The 19,445-nt window shown below is 60.6% G+C and overlaps 1 protein-coding gene across 4 annotated transcripts; it reads right to left on the reverse strand.

The window, feature by feature from the left end:
- Positions 1-90: 90 nt before the first annotated feature.
- JUP (junction plakoglobin) lies at positions 91-18,953 on the reverse strand. 4 transcript variants are annotated; one of them, XM_059489193.1, is made up of 15 exons: positions 18,910-18,953; positions 9,623-9,855; positions 8,416-8,669; positions 7,007-7,245; positions 5,926-6,127; positions 5,400-5,544; positions 4,971-5,074; positions 3,738-4,076; positions 3,134-3,289; positions 2,720-2,839; positions 2,439-2,589; positions 2,237-2,358; positions 1,818-1,857; positions 1,110-1,277; positions 91-927 (listed from the first exon to the last, which is right to left on the reverse strand). In XM_059489193.1, the coding sequence occupies exons 2-14, from the start codon at positions 9,846-9,848 to the stop codon at positions 1,132-1,134; spliced, it is 2,244 nt and encodes a 747-aa protein (XP_059345176.1). In that variant the 5' UTR covers positions 9,849-9,855; positions 18,910-18,953; the 3' UTR covers positions 91-927; positions 1,110-1,131. The 4 variants fall into 4 exon arrangements, with proteins under 4 accessions (XP_059345176.1, XP_059345177.1, XP_059345178.1 ...); XM_059489194.1 differs by lacking the exon at positions 18,910-18,953 and adding an exon at positions 18,869-18,903; XM_059489195.1 differs by lacking the exon at positions 18,910-18,953 and adding an exon at positions 18,754-18,758 and having other exon boundaries at positions 9,623-9,850.
- Positions 18,954-19,445: the final 492 nt, after the last annotated feature.

Below are 19,445 nucleotides of genomic sequence, written 5' to 3' on the forward strand. Positions count from 1 at the left end.
CACCAGAGGGTGAGAGCTGTGCTTTCCCCTGCTTTGCCCCAAGGCACCGTCCCCAGCCGACAGAAGAACAGGCTCAAGGCAGCACGGGGCTGCAGGGGTTATTTTATTCTTTGCTTTGGTCTATACAAAAACAACTTACAGAAATAATAAAATCTTCCATTCCTGACCCACACTCCAGTAGCTGTCCATCCCTTTCCAGCTGGAGTGTTAAACCACCATCAGATCTAAAGCCTCTTTTAAAAAATGCGTTAGATAAGGGAGGAGGGGACGGAAACACACCACTCACCAAAGAGAAGGGAAAGGGGTTAAAATGTGCAACAAAGATCAGTACAAGGACACAGTTCCTAATGCTGGAGTCACTCCTCTATGGGGACTGGCAGGACAGGGACACAAAGTCAGCTCCCAGATGGGAAAGAATTAAACCTCAGACACCCCAAAGGTCCTGGGACACGGACCCTTTGCTTTCAGCAAACTGGATTGGCCTCATTCAGTTGGGGTTTGCAGGAAGCAAAGGGGTTTTCCATGTCAGATTCCTCTCCTAGAACACTAACACGCAGAACAAATCGTGGGGAGGTTAGAAAGCACAAACTTAAAGACGGCAAAAGCCGTTGGCACCATATTAAAAATAAAAAAGAAATATATATTCATAGAAAAGACTATTTTGCCAATGAAAGATCACTAACGGTGCAAGGTTTGTGTTTTAAAGCTTCAGAAACAGTATCTTGGATGCTGGATGTGGCAGTAGGTGCTCGAAGCAGTCCCAGGAGGAAGGACCTTCTCCACAGACCCACAGCGAAGAAAACAAATCGAAAACTAAAACCTCTCGTGGGAATGGAAAAGTTTTGTCTTCTCAGGCACTTCTGTCTCCCAAGTCCTTCTCGCGAATGCTCAGCTCTGGGGCCACCCTCTTCTGCATGGAGAGAACACCTGCAGGGGCAGAGAGCTCCTGTCACCCACCCAGGGGGGATTTGGGAGGACACCAGCGCGTGGGACACCCTGGGCTCACAGGTTATGGGGACATTGACAGCGCCAGGGACACCGTGGTGGCACCAGGGTGGCAGGTGCCAGCAGGCAGCCCTGCCACAGGTGCCAGGGGTGCTGGCAGGTACCTGGTGTGGGGCTGTGGGCGGGTTAGGCGAGCATGTGGTCAGCGAAGGGCGCTCGGACGCCGTCGCTGTAGGCATCCATGGGGTAGTCCCCGTCCATGTCCATGTGCATGTCCATGGGGTCCAGGGGGATGTCACCCGAGTACATGGGGCGGTAACCAGGGTCCAGCTCTGCAGGGAAAGAGTGTGGCAGCCTCAGCTCCCATCAGGATCTCAGCCACCTCCTTGTCCTCCCCATCCAGGGCAGCATGTGACACGTGGTGCTGTAAAAGTGTCCCACCATCCCCGAGCCCAAGGGCACGAGCTGTGTGTGCTCCCTCTGTGGGGACTGGCAGGACAGGGACACAAAGTCAGCTCTCAGATAAGAAAGAATTAAACCTCAGACACCCCAAAGGTCCTGGGACACGGACCCTTTGCTTTCAGCAAACTGGATTGGCCTCATTCAGTTGGGATTTGCAGGAAGCAAAGGGTTTTTCCACGTCAGATTTCCTCTCCTAGAACACTAACACACAGATCAAATCGTGGGGAAGTTAGAAAGCACGAACTTTCTAAGCTGAGCATCCCACTCAATCCCCAGCAGACTGGGCTGGCACTTGCCTGACAGCCACCTGAGAAAGGTTTTAAAACCAGCCTGGCTTAGTGACATGAGGCAGCTGCCCCCCAGAACCCAGCCCACGGGGACCCTGCAAGGAGGGCTGGTGCCATACTCACCATCTGAGTAGGGCTCGTTGATGGGGATCATGCTCTGAGCCTAGGGAAGAAGATGGCAAAACTGAAGGGATTGATGTTCATGATGCTCAGGGACCATGACCCAGGAGCTGAGGCCACAGCCCCTCTGCCTCCCACCTCCCACTGTCTGACAGCCCCTCCTGTCTGAGCTCCGGCTGGAGGTGCTGCCAACAGCTTTTGGAAGCAGCACGGGGCCATCCCCAGGGAAATCCAGGTCTGGCTGGGATGCTCAGGGGCCATCCCCAGGGAAATCCAGGTCTGGCTGGGATGCTCAAGGGCCATCCCCAGGGAAATCCAGGTCTGGCTGGGATGCTCAGGGGCCATCCCCAGGGAAATCCAGGTCTGGCTGGGATGCTCAGGGGCCATCCCCAGGGAAATCCAGGTCTGGCTGGGATGCTCACCGCTTCCCAGGCTGCGGGGTCATGCTTGAAGAGGGAGTTGGTGAGCTCCACGGAGACGCGCTTCCTGTAGTCAGGGTTCTTGTCCTCCGAGATGCGGAACAGCACAGCGGCCGCGTAGGTGGCTGCGGGGACAGCCAGAGCCTCAGCTCCTGCTGCCACGCAGCACCAGCACCAGGAGAGTCCCCAGCACGGCAGCACTCACCTGTGCCCTCATTCCTGGAGTGCAGCAGCTCCATCAGGGGAGCTGAGGCGCCCTCGGCATCGATGGCATCTGCTGCCTCCTTGTCCTGGGCCAGCTCGCAGAGCACGCCGGCCGCCACGCGCTGGATGTTCTCCACCGGCGAGTACAGGAGCTGTCAGGAGAGATCAGCAGCTGCGTGAAGCAGCCTGCCAGGAGCCCCTGTGCTCTGGGCACGTCCTGATGCATGGCCAGGATGCAGCTCCCCGTGCAGGCTGGGCAGGAGGCGGCCCTGTGTCCCTGACCTGCACGAAGAGAGGGATGGTGTTGAGGCGGAAGATCTCCATGCGGTTCATGGGGTCCCGGGCCAGGATGTGCAGTGCCCCCGTGCAACCCTCCACAATCTCTTCCATCTTCACTCCATCCTGCCAGGGAACAAGAGTTCAGACAGAGCCTCACTCATGGGGCACAGCCACCTGAAGTATGGGCACAGGGCACGCCCAGGTTTTTAAGGTGACAAAATATTTTAAACAGATTCATCCCATTTGATTTGTGAATTAGTTTTCAGTCTTGGACTGCAGGAGGAGATATGTTCAGTGCTGCAGGCTAGTGACAGCATCTAAACACCTTCTGTGCATTTGAAAAATCTCCTGTAAGTCAGAGAAGGGCTGGATTTTGGGGTGCCAGGCTGTGCTGGGGGCACAGGGGTGGGTGCTCACTGTGTAGGGCTGTTGTGTGCCAGCAGCTGCGTGTCTCTGGGCGTCCTGGTGAGCCTTGACCAGCAGCTGGACCAGGCGGGGGATGACAGCAGCCTCCTGCAGCGGGGCGTGGTTGGCTGGACACAGGGCCAGGTTGCGGATCAGGCCTATGGTAGCCTGGGGGAGAGGAGGAGGAGGAGGAGGAGGAGGAAGGAGCCATTTGTCTCAACTGTGCATCAGAACAGTCTGTGTTCCCCCAGAGACACATTGGCTGCACCCTCCCCATGTGTCCCACCCCATCCCCTCTGTGGTGCAGCTGACTCAGCCTCCCCCTGCCCTGGATCCTCCCTCTCCCCAAGCTGAGCTCCAATTCCAATGAGCAGCAGGCACGAGCCACTTCCTCCATCAGGACATGACCCACCAGGAGCAGGGCTGTGGCAGCAGCAGCCACCATCACTCTGTGCACAGCACCAGCTGCTGCCCCCCTCAGCATCCCATCCATCCCATCCCATCCCGTCCCATCCCGTCCCATCCCATCCCATCCCATCCCAGAACAGCAGCCAGGAGCCCTCTCCAGCCCATTCATGGGCCTCCTCCTGCCCACAACACCCCTCTGGCCCCTCACCTTCACCAGTGGCCACTGGTTGGGCTGGTTGAGGAGCTTGACGATGGCGGGGATGCCGTAGTTGAGGCGCACTGAGTTCTGGGCCATCTCAGCCTCGGGGTGCCGGCTGGTGAGGTGCCTCAGGGCACACACAGCTGGCTCGGTGATGTCCTCCTTGTCACCTGCCCTCAGGATGGTGTGGATCAGGGCCTCCACCCCGTTGGACTGCGTCACCAGGGTCTTGTTCTTGCTGTTGTTGCAGGTCAGGTTGGAGAGGGTGCCGGTGGCACAGGTCAGCACGTTCACATCATCAGAGCTCAGCTGGTTCACCAGGATCTTGAGGACGCCGTCCAGGCCCTCCTGCAGGGGTGGGGATGGGAGGTGAGAGCAGCACACACGCAGCCAGACCCAGTTCCAGCCCCACATCCAGCCCCACAGCAGCCAGTGATGGGGGGCACAGTGCTCCTGACTCCCACACAGCTCCTTTTCCATCCCCCCATGGCTCCTTTTCAATCCCCCACAGATGGAGCTGCTCCTTCATGGTGAACCCCACTCTAACATGTGCAGTTTCACTCAGAGTTTAATGTCTCCTGCTGGGGTCACACTTTTAATGCCCCTGCCAGCACTCCCCACACAGTGATGGAGTGACCCCAGTCCTGGCCAGCAGCCAGCAGCAGGTCAGGAAAGAGTTAAAGAGCCATGACCACATCCTCCTCCAGCCCTTCAGTCATCAGAGCCAGAGATGGTTCCATGACAGCCAAAATAGTTTCCAGGCTGCATAAGAGCTAATCCACATGGAGCAGCTCCAGCAGATGGGAAAACTCATCAGGAGGCAGCAAAGGGCTGGGAGAGCAGACCCAGAGCAGGGCTGGGGTCACCTCTGCACAGACTGTGGCACAACAGCCTTGGCAGCAGCTCTGCCAGCAGCTCCCCAAGGAGCTGGGCAGGCAGCCAGCCCAGGACAGGCTGATGGGGCTCCCGAGCCAAAGCAAACTCTGGTGGCACTGCTGAGTGACCGTGGTGGCCTTGGCCCGGCGCTGGGGACACGCAGGAGTGCTGGCAGCCAGCTGGCACGAGCAGCGCTGGGATGCAGGGCAAGCTTGGGCACAGCAGGGCATCCCCTCACCCTGCCAGGCACATGGAACAAGGAACACAAGGCTTTGGACCCAGCCTGGCACCAGCCACCCAGCACCTGGCAGGGACACGGCTCCAAAATGTGGCACCAAAGCACAGCCAGGGGTCCTGCAGCCTCACCTGCTTGGTTGCCACGTCAGAAAGGTTCCTCAGGGTCCACAGGCAGTTCTGGACCAGCCTGGGGCTGGAGCTGGTCAGGTGCTTGCCCAGGGCCTGCATGCCACCTGCAGGGAAGGGGACAGTCCTGTGAGCAGCCCTGGCCATCCCAGCAGGAGCAGCAGCAGGGCTGGGTGGGCTGGGCTGATGCTCCTGCACACAGAGCAGCTCAGCAGAGGCCAAATGTGGTGTGTGAAGAGCTCTTGGACAGCCAGGATGGATCCTGCCCACACAGGAACATGCCTAAGCAGCCTTCAGAGCAGGAATCCAGGCCAGCACAGGCTGTGCAGACCCCTGCCCATCCCACAGCCATGCAGGAGGACACGTCCCCATCCACATCACCCTGCCACCACCACTCACCTCCCCCTGTGGCTGTTCCCTAGCCTCTCTTACCAGCCTCAACGATGGCAGGTTTGTTGCTGGGACACACGGACAGCACCTTGAGCACGCGGCTCGTGGTCCAGAGCAGCTTCTCGTAGTTGTAGCTGCGCATGATCTGCACCAGGGCCTGGGGTCCCCCGTTGGCCAGAATAATCAGCTGCAAGGCACAATCCCAGAATGGGTTGGGCTGGAAGGCACCTTAAAGTTCCAGTTCCACCCTCCACCACGGGCAGCAGGACATTCCACTAGATGAGGCGGCTCCAAGCCCTGCCCAACCTGATCCTGAACATTTCCAGGGATGGACATCAAGAATGGAGGGCTGGGGTGTGGGACCCCCTTTCCAGATTCCCCAGCTCATGCCAGGACACAAACCAGGCAGGAGCTCCAGCCCCTTGGCATGCAGGATCGCTCTGGTCACATCACCAGGGATACACGGATGGTGGGGTCTCCACCACTGCCTCCTGCACATCCTTGAGGTGCAAAGTTGGGCAACCACCCCCTTCTTGCCTTCCCCACACCTCTGGGATCCCCAGGCCACCTTGCTCTCCTGGTTCCCATAGGCCAGGAGCTGGAGGCAGTCAGTGGTGATGGCCAGGAACTTGGGGTTGTTCTTGTTCAGCAGGGGCACCATCTTCTGCAGCCCGTCGGCCAAGCGCACGGCCATCTTGGCCCCCTCCTGGTACAGCAGCAGGTTGTGCAGGGTGGTGATGGCGTAGAAGAGGACAGACTCCACGGGTGAGCTGTGGGAGGGCAGCACACTCCACATCAGGGCAGAAGCTACACCACACTCACAGCAGGCTGCAGCAGAGCGCCCAGGGCTGCCCCGAGCCCAGCACCCAGCAGCACCCCAGGGAATGGACACCTCAGAGCCTGAGCCCCATCTCTGTGGCCAGTGTGGGTGAGGTAGCTGCTCCTCCTCCTGCCCCCATGCAGGTTCCATACACAAACCCCAGGGGTTTTCACAGGTTCACACTCTCCCATTGCTTTGGTGAGCAGAAGGACCCACATTGAGGGCAGCATGAGCCCTCCCTTCCTCTGCCCCCATCCCAGGAGGGGCTGCCAGGCTCTGCCATCCCCCTGGCATGCCCATCACTGTAGCAGGCACAGGTGTGCAGAAACCTAAGATAGGAGATGCCAAGTCATGGTGAATGGGCTAGAAGCCCTTCTTCTGCCTTTTGGAATGCCTGCTTATCTCTCTGTACCCCTATAGGTCACTTTCCCGTAACCCTTGCCATTGGACAATTTCTGATCCCCCTGTACCCCATATATATTAAAATATACATATATTTATATATACATACATATATACATATATATATATATATAAAAAGAGCTGTTTTAGCCTGGTTCTGGTTGAAGAGCTGTCACTGGGAACCTCCACAGAAGAATTAATAAAGACATCACTGTGGAACCCCATACAGCCTTCTCCTCTCTCCCTGCCTGCCTAGGCACCTAGCAAGCTGAAGGGCTGAAATCACAATGAGCTGATAATCACTCAAGAGCTGATCTCACTCAAGCTTGCCAAGGTTGCCTGCAGCTGAGAACTGCTTTGGAGCTCGGGCAGCCTGTCCCAAACAGGACACCCCAAACCCAGCAAAAGGCTCTACACCCCCGTTTACCTCAGCATCCTGACGAGGGCTGGGATGCCGCCCGACTTGAAGATGGAGAGCAGGCCCTCGCGGTGGTGGGAGAGGTTGTGCAGGATGCTGGTGGTGCAGCGGGCGGTGTCCAGGTCGCTGGTGCTCTGCATGGTGCGCACCACGGCCGCCACGATCTGCGGCGACTGCATCAGCGCGCGGCGCGACGCCTCCTTCTTGGACAGCTGGTTCACGATCATGGCTGCCTTGCTGACAACCACCTGCAGGGAGAGCGTTGAGGGGTCATGGTTTGCCTCCGATAGCCCGGGTTTCTACCTGAAGATTCCTTCCCCAGGTGCGTCAGTCACCTCTCCTTCCCCTCCCAGCACTGTCTGTCAATCCTGGCATGCCAGAAGAGCATCAAGTGATTCAAAAGATGCCCTCTACCCCTGGGGGGGCATTGGGCCATCCAGGTGTCCTTTGTCCCTTGTACCTAGTTGTTGGCTTTCTACTCCTTCCCTGCCCCTCTCCCCAGGGTTAAAAGGAGCAGCAACCACAGGCTCAGGGAGTTCTGCTGGAGCTGTTGCTGGATTTAGAGGCTGTGAGCCAGAATAAAGCTCTGGATCCAAACCCTCCATCAGAACCGACTCCTTTCCTTCACCATCACCTTAAAGCTTCTCCACCAAGGTAAACCTGAGCTCCTGCATGTCTGGATAAACAATTATCCAAATCACTTGTCTCCAAGCACCCAGCTGCAGCATGCAGCCAGCCAAAGGTGTCTCTGAGGTGAGATCACCACAGTTGCCGCCTTTTGGTCAAGCAGCAAGGGCCAGACAAGCTCAGGCACATCCATCTGGCTATATTGGTAATATTCCAATAGGAGAGGTGTGGGAAGAGGTCCCATAGCAAGGACAGGGTGTGAGGTGACGTGGCTGGGCAGGGTGGGCTCAGTCCTGGTGCAGGGCAGAGGCAAGCAGGAGTTTGGCGAATAAGAAGGAGACAGACATGGCCACAGAGCCCCACAGGGACAGGAGCCCAGTGTCACAGATATATTTTATGAAAAATCCTTTTCTCCTGAGAAGCTGAGAAGCTTCAGCTTCTCCATGTTTTGCTGCTTTGGAACGTGATTTGGAAAACTGTTTACCCAGCATGTGAAATTGTTCTTACTTGATGACCAATGACAGCCACCTGTGTCAAGGCTGTGAGCAGTCACAAGATTTTATCATCATTCCATCATTTTCCTTGCTAGCCTTCTGATGAAATCCTTTCTTCTATTCTTTAGTATAGCTTTAATACATAATTTTCTTTTAATGTAATATATATCATAAAATAATAAATCAGCCTTCTGAAACATGGAGTCAAGATTCTCATCCCTTCCCTCATCCTGGGACCCCTGCAAACTCCACCACACATCAGCTGCAGAGACAAACACAGCAAAGAGAGCTCCTTACCGGGTCCTCATCATTGAGCAGCTTGGTGAGCTCAGGGATGGCACGTGTGGCCAGCTCAGCATCATCCTGGTAGTTGATAAGGTGCACGATGGCAGACTTCAGCATCTGGGAGGGCTCAGCCAGGCGCTGCACGTTGGTCTGCTGCCCCTCCAGCTGGGTGGTGATGAGGAGCGAGCGGTCCTCCACCGTCTCGGGGTACATGGCAGCCCGCACACGCTGGGCACGGGTCATGGCCAGCTGGGCCTCCATGTCTGCTGCAGGAGGGGGGACAGGGAGGCAGCATGAGGCTCTCTCCAAGGAGCACTCCCAGCCCTGCTCCCCAAACCCAACGAGATGAGCAAGAGCTTAGCGCAGAGACACCGGCCACGTCAGCAGTGCCCGCGCGCTCTGCGCAGAGCTGGAGCTTCAAAGCGTAAACAGATCCGGCAGCACAGAGATAAGACAACACTCAATTAGGCAGCGTGATGGGGCAGTTGTCACACAAGGCCTATTAATTAAAAAAATTAAGGGTATTTGCAACTTGGGACTAGCTGGCACTGGAAAAAAGGACAACACTGAGGCCTTGCCCATCGAGGATGCTGAGCTGTGATACTGTGGTAGCCAACCATGGTCACCACCTCTGCACCACAAGGACTGCACAGGGTCCCATGGGGAGTTCTGATCCCCATGGGAACTGCCAATAAACCTAGTGCTGACAGGGAACTGCAGAGGCAAGCAGAGCAAACCAGCCCCTTTGAGGGGATAAAGCTGGGGGGAGCATCTCCTTCACCCCAGGCTGCGGCTCCACATCGTCCTCGCCTCAGCAGGAGAAGCCGTGGCAGTGCCCACAGTGTTATGGCACAGACTGGCAGCTCTGGCAGCCACACTGGGACAGGTTTCCCAGCAGGCAGACAGGCAGTGGAGCAGGTGGCAGCTCCGTGGGATGGGATCAGCTGTTCCCATCTCGAGCCAACCCGCTGGCGCACTCGGATGTGCGCACCACTCAGTTCAGCTCCAGCGCGGGCTGACCGCCCGCCGCCCCCGCGCCACAGCCTCTCGGCGCTGGGGAGGAGGACAGGAGGAAGCATATTTTAGGCAGCAACAACTCCCAGGGTGTGGAAGCCAGCATGGAGGAGTACCCAGAAGCAGCACAGCTGCGGGGGAGGAAGAGGAAGGCAGGAGCTGAGCAGCTGAGCCCGCGGATGTGCCGGGCCTCACAGCCCCTTACCTTGCGCTTGGCTCTGGCTCTGGCTCCCTCCCTGGCAGTAACTCGTGGTGGTTGTCTTCTTGATGGTGTACTGCTTCCCATACACCTCGTCATCGTCCCCCAGGCACTTGCTGCTGACCGAGGGCACCTGCGTGTTGACACCGGAGTGGATCCCGGAGTCGTAGGTGTAGGTCTGCTGCCACTCCGTCACCTTGATGGGCTGCTCCATCATGTTCATCACCTCCATGGCTGCTCTGCGAGGTAGGCAGGGCAGATGTTACACCTCCAGGCAGCCTCAGGACCCTCCTGCCCCCGTCCTGGCCCCGAATGGCACGGCAGGCCCCGCGCAGCAGCCGGCCCTGCGCAGATGGAGCCGATCCCTATCTGCCCTCCTCCCCCACTGGAGATGAAAGGCGGCACCGCGATGACGAACCCAAAGCTCAGCACTTTGCTGCTCGTGTTCAGACATGAACGGCGGCTGCGTCTCACCGAGCTGTGTCTCACCACTGCCACGGCCAAGGTGTGGGCAGGCTCTGCCCAGCGCAGACACACCACAAGCTTCAGGGTCCCATGAGCTTTTTTAAGACCTTTTCCAGAGACACAACCTGCTCAGAGCTGGGGGCATGCCAGGAGCTCCAAGCTCCATATGGCTGGAGTTCCAAGCATAAAATGAACTTTTTTAGAAGCTTCCTGGGACACTCCTAAAGCACCTAAAAATAAGCAGGCAAAGCCACTGGCTCAGCTCTCCCACAGGCGCCCACGGCGTGGTCTGGGGCTCGGCACTCCCCACTCAGTGCCAGGACAGGGCAGCCCGGCACATCCCAACACTCAGGACAAACCAGCCAAGGTTGCTGGGAGCAGGGCTGGGATTTCCTTGTCTTTAATTTGGAGATACAGGAGGAGGGAGGATGGCTCAGGGATTAATGCCTGAGCTCACTCAGGGCTGTGAGTCACCAGCCCTGCATCCAGGCCTCCGGCACGACCAGGAGGGATGGAGGCAGGCAGGGAAGGAGGGATGGAGGCAGCACCCGCCCAGCCCTCCGCTGACCCATCACCCAGCATTCCTATCCCTTCCCGGCCGCGCAGGAGAGGAATGAGTCAGAGTTTCAGAGGCGATAAGGGAGCAGCAGCAGCAGCAGCACCCATCGCAAACACCCTAATTACCGCCTGCACCGGCCCCGGTTCCTGCGCCGGGGCGGCCGCGCATCCCTGGCCCCGCTCCAGCCGCCAGCACCGCGCGGGACCCGCAGGGACCGGCCGGGCTGGGGCGGCACCCCGGGCCCAAAACCCTCCTGGGGGAGCGAGAACACGGAGCTGAGCCTCCCGCCAGGCCCCAGGCTGAGTCAGGGCGTCGGGTGGTGGCCGAGGACGCGGCTCGGCGGGGCACGGCGCGCTCGGGCTTGGCGCGGCTCGTCCGGCGCTGCCGGCTGTTCCCAAGGAGCTGCAAGGGAGGAATCCCAAACCCTCTGCATAGGGAGAAATCCCAATCTCTCTGCACAGGGAGCAATCCCGAGCCCTCTCTGCACAGGGAGGAATTCCAATCTCTCTGCACTGGGAGGAATCCCGAGCCCTCTCTGCACAGGGAGGAACCCCAAACCCTTTGCACAGATGGGAACCCCGAGCCCTCTCTGCACAGGGAGGAATCCCAAACTCTCATCCTTCAGATGGGAAATACGCCCCCCACGCGTGTCCCCCCCGGTAGGAGCATCCCGCAACGCCCAGCCCCGGTCCCACCGCCTGCCCGGAGCCGCGGCAGGGCGCAGCTCCTGCCAATCCGATATTTTTTGAGCTGTCAAGCAGCACCGGCAGACTGAGAGCGGCTCTAATGGGCTGAGCATCATGCACGGTGGTCAGGAAACGGAGGAGCCGCTAGTGGAGGGCGGTGGATCTGAGCAGTGGGGCAGGACGGTGTGTGACACACGGTGCCAGGGGCCAGAGGAGGGGCAGAGCTGCTCCCCACCCCGCGTGGCAGCAGGGATGGGCCGTGGGAGCCCCGGGGCGGAGCTGGGAGTGCCGCACACCTGCGTTGGTATTTGGGAGGGTGAGTCCTTCAGCGGGGTCACCCTGGCACGGTGGCAGTCTCTAAATAGTGTTGGGAAACCCAAGAGAAGCAATAGCCGTGTTTTATGAAGTGTGGAGGTGGTAGGCAGGAGAGGGCTCTGTGACACTGGCAGGGCACAGCGCCATGGGGCTGGGTGAGCTGGCACCATCCCACCTGCACTGCAAGGCCACAACAGCCCAGGCCAGCACTGGAAAGCTGCCCTGGACAAGGTGGGCAGGGGGAGAGCAGAGCTGAGGGCAGCACACACCACACAGCCAGGGCAGGGACCCCGGGCAGCAGCTGGCAGAGCTGGCAGGGGCTGATGCTGCTGCACCACTGCTGAACAGTGACATCCACGCCACAATTTAGAGGCATCAGACAGGCACTTAATTTTCCAAACCTCCAGGAGCTGGGCTCAGACACTGTACAGAGCCCTGCATTATGCATGAGCCACCCCTTCTGTCTGCACCACAGCACCCAGGGACATCAAAAGCCAGCACAGCTCCTCCAGCTCTGACATGAGCTGCCCCAGACGAGCTCCAAGCAGGAGAGCAGGACCAGGAGCCCCACTGAAGAGACACAGGCACCTGTGCTTCCCCTGAGCATCCCCCCAACAGCATTTGCTCATGGCCACAGGGAACAGCAAAGCCAGCAGCACCCGAGGTGACAGGGCCAGTGGAGCAAATGCCAGACACTCCTGCTGTGAGCAGTGACATTTTCTGAGCCCTGTGTCAAGCGTGCCCTGCTCATCACTCCGTGAGGGGCAGACACTGACACAAGCTTCTCCCTCATCCTCCACAGCCTGGCTCTGTCCTCAGGTGTCCTCTCTCCTCAGCAGGATCAGGAGAGCTGGTTAGCCCTGGGTTCAGGAGCCATTCCCAGCAGTGTTTCTAGGGAAGTGCTGCAGCAAGGAAGGACCCTTGTGCAGGAGGGAGAGGCAGGGTGTTATTTGGGGCACATGTGACAATACCCACACTGAAGGGTCAGCCATGAGCAAGGGGCATGTCTGGGTGGGCTCCAGCCTTCCCACATCAGGCCTGTGGGCAGGATGATTGCTGCTGAGCCCAGCCATGCCTCCCCCACCGAGCTGGTGGATGGGAAGGGGAGAACAGTGAGGGCAGAACGAACCCACCAGGCCTCACCTGAGCCCCACTCCACACAAACCTAGACCCCAGAGAAACAGGGTTTGTTCCTCAAACAGTGAGAAATCCCCCAGGAAGCAGTGAGGCAGCTGTGGGGGACTGTTCAGAGGGGCCAGCGAGTTGGGGAGAATCTCCATCCTGCTCCTGCACCACAACAGGAAAGCAGCCAAGACACCCGAGGGGTTTCAGCCATGGGATGCAGGACGGGCAGGGCCTTCAGGCACTCAAGCAGGGCACTGCCAGGAAGAGGTTAATCCCTCTCCCACCACTTCCCTGAGCCAGGAAGGCAGAGGAAGCTCCCGCAGGCTGTCGGGCACTGGCCAGCAGCTCATCCGCCCCCGGAGCCATTTGATCGTGGTCCAAGCAGCACAGCGCCCCCGGGACACCGTCTGCAGAGGAAGTCTCTGGCAAACATGCAGCCCCAGGCCTGAGTAGCCCTTCTCACCAGCTGCTGTGAAGCCTTCAGCCCCAGCAGGCAGGGCACAGCCGGCACACAGGGCTGAACTGCCCAGAACAGCATCAGGAGAGCAGCGAGCGCTGCTTTATGCAGGAATATCCTCTGCTCAGGGGCTTCTCGGGGAGCAGCAGCCCCTGGGGTGAGCAGCTGTGATCCCCAGTGTGGGGTCACCCCAAGGGGAGCAGCTGTGGGGCACAGGGCACCCTCACAAGCCCCCACAAGCACTGGGTCTCAGGGTCAGGGGGTGTGAGGGGCAGCCTGAGCTCATCACAGGCAGGTCCAGCCTGCCCTCAGCCCAGCATGGAGCAGTGTGGGTGCTCCACAGAGCCCCACAGTGCTTGGGGGGAGCCCCTCATGCAGCCCCAGCATGTGAGGGGCTGAGCTCGGCTGAGCTCACTGCAATTACAGTGGCCAAGGCTTACAAGGGAAAGGGAAGAGGCAGTTAAGGCAATTCAATAAATGCAGCACAAGAAAAGACTCTATTTTAGAAGCACTTACACTACACAGAAGCCATCTCCGGTCCCCCCCTCCCTGGAGCAGCCAGGGATTAGCAGCTCAGACAGCCCTGGGCAGCCAGAGCACAAGGTCTCCCCACAGACAAGGGCACCCAGAGCCCTGTGAGAGTGCACCTTGAAGTCCCCCAGCACCCTGCCCCTGCCCCAAGGTGCTCTCAAGTGACACCAAGGGCTGGGAAAGCTGAGGCAGCCGCTAACGAAGGCCCTGCAGACACAGCACAAAAGCTTCAGTGGTTTTGAAGAGGATCCTCAGGAACACACAGCGGGAGCAGGCAGAGAAAGGAGCTTGTCAAGACCTCAGCAGCATCAATGGGAAGCGTTGGAGTCAGATCCCAGCACCGGGAGCCCTTTCACTGGGGCTTCACAGGGAAGATGAGTGGAAGAGTTCAAAGGGGAACGAGAGCAGCTTGAAGTTTAATGAGGAGGAGACAGTGGCAGGGGATCAGCCTCTCGTTAGAGCAGGCAAAACCACTGGCCTGGCCTTGCACACAAAGGAGCCCATGGCCTTTGTGTGTGGATGTGCCCTGGTCCAGAATGGCTCCTGGCTGCCCCACCAGCTCTGGGCACTCAGGAAAGGCAGCAGGGTGCAGGAGCTTCAGATCCCGGCTCCAAACCTTTTCTATATTTCAGCTACTGTGATTTTGTTATACTTGAGCTGCTGAATGCCTCATGCAAAGCTCCAGCTCCTCTTGCTGGGGGTGCTGCATCCCCCTGAGCACCAGACCAGGCTCTGGCAGCAGAGTAGCCCCAGAAGGTGACAACTGTGCCACGACCTGCAGCACTCAGCTGATGCTCTCCATCAACCCAGACCGTGTCCCCGAAATGCCTCACCTGCACCTGAATTAACAGCTCCTGACAGCTCCAGCACATGCCAGGCCCAGGCTGTGATGTTTTGGCACTTCACATCACAAACCAACACAGTGTTATCCATCAAGCGCTCTCCCGCTGCGTGCGCACACACGGCGCTGAGCATGACACCCAGCCCCGGCTCCTGTGCAGGGCAGGGCCCACAGCAGGACCCTCAGCCCAGGGATGGCTTTCCCAGGGACACCCACCTGCCCAAGACCCACTGTGGGGTCTCTGGCAGCGCATCCCCCTCCCCACATCACTGGCTGTTGGCACAGACACCTCCACCTGCAGGATCAGGAGGACCCACATGGGCTCATCTCCCCACACTCTGCTGATCTCATTAGAATCACGTCTGGGAAAGATGGGAATTTGCCACTTGTCCATGAAATGGAGAACTGGCATGGTGAGATTAATCACAATTACTCCATCTGGATAAAAAAAACCCAAAAACCATTATTTTGTCTCAATGAGCACAAAGAACAATAAGAACACTCTAACTGCAGGCTCTGGACCTTGCTGGCTGTTCCCAGCTCCATCCACGGTGCCCAGCACACAGGGATTGCCACCGAGCCCTGCCAGAGGAGCTGGGGCAGCGAGGAGGGGCACAGAGGTGCTGAGCCCCGGCCTAATTTCTCCATCCAGTTGCATTACAGCTGCAAAGTTCAGACGCTTCACAAGAAATTATCACCCACAGCCGTCAGCACCCGGCCTGTCGGAGCAAGTTAATGATTTGTCACCAGGGCTCTGCCCCTGCGTCACCGCGATTACAGCAGCTCTGCCAGCTGCCAAAGGTCTCTCCCCACACACAGAGGAACGCTTTCCATCCAGCCCCCTACCCCAAAAAGCCACACAGGACCCCCATGCACCCACCCCATGGGGTCTGTGCCTCAACAGCAGGGCAGCCCCCAGAGGGCACTGCCACCGTCACCCCTGCCAGGTCAGCTCAGCCAGGCGTGGGATATGGGGAAAACACCGAGCATTCCGTCTCCACCCCTGCAGAAGCTCCGGGTCTGGGAAGGAGGCCCGAGGAGGGCTGGGAACAGGCGGCACAGATGTCGCGGGCTGCCCGACAAGCCCCGGCAGCCGCGGCTCGAGGCTCCGGCCCCGTTCCCAAAGCAATTCCCGAGCCCAAGGCGTGCCAGGATGCCTCCAGGCCCGCCAGCAGCCACCGCACAACCCATCGGGGATGGCGGATTTAGAAGGGTATTTCAAACCTCTGCTTAAATAGAAACATCTTCATCTCCCCCCTGCCCAGCCCGCGCAGCCATGGACAAAGCGGGTGTGGCTGCAAAGCCAGCCCTGTTTAAGCGCAGACACGGGGCTGAGGTCAAGTTTTAAGCTTTTTTGGAGCAAGAGTACCTGCACCTTCCCACGCCCTTGTCCACATCTTTGTCAGGTCCGTCCATGAGCAAAGAGGGGTAAAATCAACCCTGCCAGAGCAGAGAATGCGATTCAAGGCACGGATGCTGCCCTGGTGTCCTCCCAAGCTGCCATCCCCAGCCGTGTCCATTCACACAGACCCACCCGAGACACCCCACGGGGCTGAGACTGACACCCACCCCCAGCTCTGGGTGCCCACACACCCTGTCCAGGTGGGGAAGCACCACCTGAACCCCGAGTTAGGCTCCTACTGCTGTAACAGACACGACATTTCTTTTTAACTTCTGTTAATTAGAAGCCCGTCTAATTTAAACCTTCAAAACCGGCACAAGCGTCGTTAGGGATGCTGCAATTAAAGTTCTGCAAGTTCTCTGCGCAGAGAGAGGCTCTGCTCGCTCCCCCAGCCTGCGGAGCGGGGCCAAGGGCAGCTCTGCCATCTGCGAGCGGCAGCGCGCCCGGCAAAAGCGCCGCCTGAAATCCCGGAGATCTGGAAGTGTGATAAAAAGCCAAATCCCATCAAGCGCTCCCACACCAAAGCACAGTCTCGAAGGGAAGCCGTCCTCCCCAGGAACGGGCTGGGCTGCAGGAGCCGTGCAGCTGCACCGCAGTGCCTGCCCGGCTGGGCTGAGCGAGGCTTTCAGGTGGGGGAAACAAAGGGGGGAGTTAATAGGATTAGGGCAGCGCTGAAACACTGAAATGCGGCACCAGGACCGGAGGGGACATCCCTCAATGCCCCTGCCTGCAGCCCGGCCACGATGCACCCGCGCTAGCCCAGGCACGGAGCACAAACTACTCGCACACCCAGCCCCAGGAGACCCCTCCCTGCAGCCCGGCTCGTCCCCACAGCCCCTCCCGGGGATGAACGCGCTTCCTGGAGCCGGCAAGGACACGGCACATCGCCCAGACAATAGACTGGAACGCCATTGTCTGAGAGAGGGCCCCGCACGGCCGCCCCACCTTTCCCCAGCGCCCCGAGCCCTGGGGACCCGCGTCTGTCCCTGCTCCTGCACAGGGCAAGGAGGGAGAACAACCCCGAGCCACCGCTGCCAGGAGCTCTGCGCGGCCCCGTCCCCATGGCCAACTTGTTTAAGCCAAATTAGCAGTAAAAATGGTTTTTTTCGTGACACTTCATGGAAAACCTCTAAAACAATGAGCGATAACAGGCTTCGGATGTACAAACGCAGTTCCAGTGGGTGCCCTGCACCCTTCCCAGCCAGCTCCGACAGCGACAAGGACACAGAGATGGACCCCTATAATTTTCTCCTCCCTGTTTCCGGCTGGACCGGACACTCCGAGCGCGGAGCCCGGAGCAGCCCCCGCGGACACTGCACCTGCCAGCCCGGAGCAAACGCCCCCGGCACGGCTCCAGCCCCATCCCCATCCCCATCCCGGCGGCAGCTGGCGGGGCCACGCTGCGCCCCCGGCTCCCCCCGGCCGATGGCAGACGGACACCGGAGCTGTGCGCTGCCCGGGGCTGGCACCAGCGCCAGCACCAGCACGACGTGGGCTGGAGCAGGAGGTGAAGCCACTGGGGGGGCTGTGTCACGGGGCTGTGTCCCCAGCCGCCACCTCCCTTCTGGTATGGGGAAGCTGACAAGGGAACATGACACCAGGCATGGGACTCACCCCGGCACCCCAACAGCGTCTCGGGGGTGCAGGGACTCCCAGCCTGGCCGGAGAGGGTGCAGCTGATGGTCCCACACCCGGGCAGGCACGATGGTGGCGCAGGTCACCCTGTCCCGTCCGCTCCTCTCCCAGCACACGCTGCTCGTATGACAGCCCACGTTTGCCTTCTCCGGGCAACTCCCAGCAACATTTCAGCATTATCCTTTCATCTGCGCTGTAAACCTGATTAATTAAGCTAATCACTCAGCTAACGCAATTAGAGCGCTCTCTCCTCTCCAAACATCAGACAAACAGCCAAGTTTCGCTCCCCCCGCCGTTTCCCGGTGCGGATGGCCGCTGTCCGGGGGGCTCAGCTGGGACCCTCCGTGCTCACCGTGCCCAGCACCCCTCAGCCGCGGGGGGCTGTGGGGTGATGCCAGGACCCCCCCAGACCCTCTCAGCCCCCTGATGCCAGGTGGCAAGCCGAGGATATCCCCGGTCCCACGGGTAGGGATGGCGATGTCGAGGCGATCCGAGGCGGCCTCAAGAGCAGCACGCGGTGTCCCCAGGTGTGGCCGTGGCACGGAGCAGCCCCGGTTTGCGTAAGAGCCCCAACAGCACCGGGCGAGCGCCGTGCCAGGGCCTCGCCCGCCCAGCGGCGGCTGCGGGCGGGGCCGGGACAGAGTCAGCGCCTCGCACTCCCGGAGCCGCCACTCGGCACCGGGAAAGGGCCGGGACAGCCCGGCTGCCCGTGGGGACCCGCCCAGCTGGTGCCGCGCAGCACCGGCCGAGCTCCCGGGCAGCACACGGGGAGCGCTGCCCCACGGCCGAGCCGGGACTGCCGGTGCTGCCGGTACTGCCCGGCCCGGCCACCACCCTGGTCCTCCCCGCCCCGAGCGCGGCCGCTCCCCAGCGCCGCGCGGCGGAGTCCGGTGCAGCCCAGCCCGGAACAACCGACAGCCACGGCCCCGGCCCGGCCCGGCCGCCCCAACCCCGCTCACCGGACCCCTCCCCGCCAGCCCGGTCCTCCGGAGCCTCCCCGCTCACCGGAGCGATCCCTGCCCGGTTCCGCCGGCCTATTGCCGCTCACCGCCGGTCCCCCATGCCCGATGCTCGCTGACTGGCTCCACTCACCGCCGCTCCCGGTGCCCCGCCCCGCTCACCGTCGCTCCCCGTGCCCGGTGCGCCAGTCCCGTTCACTGCCGCCACCCGTTCCCGGTGCCCTGGACCCGCTCACCGTCCCTCCCGGCCCGTTCCCGGTGCCCCGGCTCCGCTCACCGTCGCTCCCCACCCGTCCCCGGTGTCCCAGCCCCGCTCACCGTCGCTCTCCGCCGCCCGCCCGCTCCTGCCCGAACAAAAGGCGAGCAGCGCCCCGCGCCCCGCCCCGCCCCCCACAGGCCACGCCCACACGCCGCCCGTTCGCTATTGGCTGCTCCGCACGCCCATCAACTCCTGGCCCCGCCAGGCCCCGCCCCCGCCGGACGTGTTTATCCGCTCCCCATTGGCGGGGGCGCGGCCGCCCCGCCCCCTGCCCGCAGGTGATTGGACAGCGGGGCGGGGCGGGCGGGGCGCGGCGGCGGCAGAGCAAGGGCGCGACCACGAGGGGACCACCTGGGTGACGTCAGTGGGCGCGGCCAGGTGGGGCCGGACCCGCCCACGGGCAGGGCCGGGGGCTCGGGGGGACCCCCGGGGCCGAGCGGGGCCCCCCGGGCCGAACGGGGACCCCCCGAGGCAGGAGCGCGGGGGCGGCGGGAAGCGGCGCTCGGGAAGGGCTCGGGGCTGCTGGCGCTGCTGGCGCTGCGTCAGCCCCGTCCCCGCCGGACCGGTCCAGCCGGGTGCTGCCGCCGCGTCCCGG

Source organism: Ammospiza nelsoni, chromosome 26 (genome assembly GCF_027579445.1).
Source record: "Ammospiza nelsoni isolate bAmmNel1 chromosome 26, bAmmNel1.pri, whole genome shotgun sequence".
Classification (NCBI taxonomy): domain Eukaryota; kingdom Metazoa; phylum Chordata; class Aves; order Passeriformes; family Passerellidae; genus Ammospiza; species Ammospiza nelsoni.

Excerpts from the sequence above, each read along its gene's own strand:
- JUP (XM_059489193.1), bottom strand. The coding sequence starts at position 9,848 with ATGGAGGTGATGAACATGATGGAGCAGCCCATCAAGGTGACGGAGTGG. Across the intron at positions 8,670-9,622 it reads GAGCCAGAGCCAAGCGCAAG|CAGACATGGAGGCCCAGCTG; the intron begins GTAAGGGGCTGT and ends CCCCTCCTGCAG. Across the intron at positions 2,590-2,719 it reads CCATCCCTCTCTTCGTGCAG|CTCCTGTACTCGCCGGTGGA; the intron begins GTCAGGGACACA and ends CTCTCCTGACAG.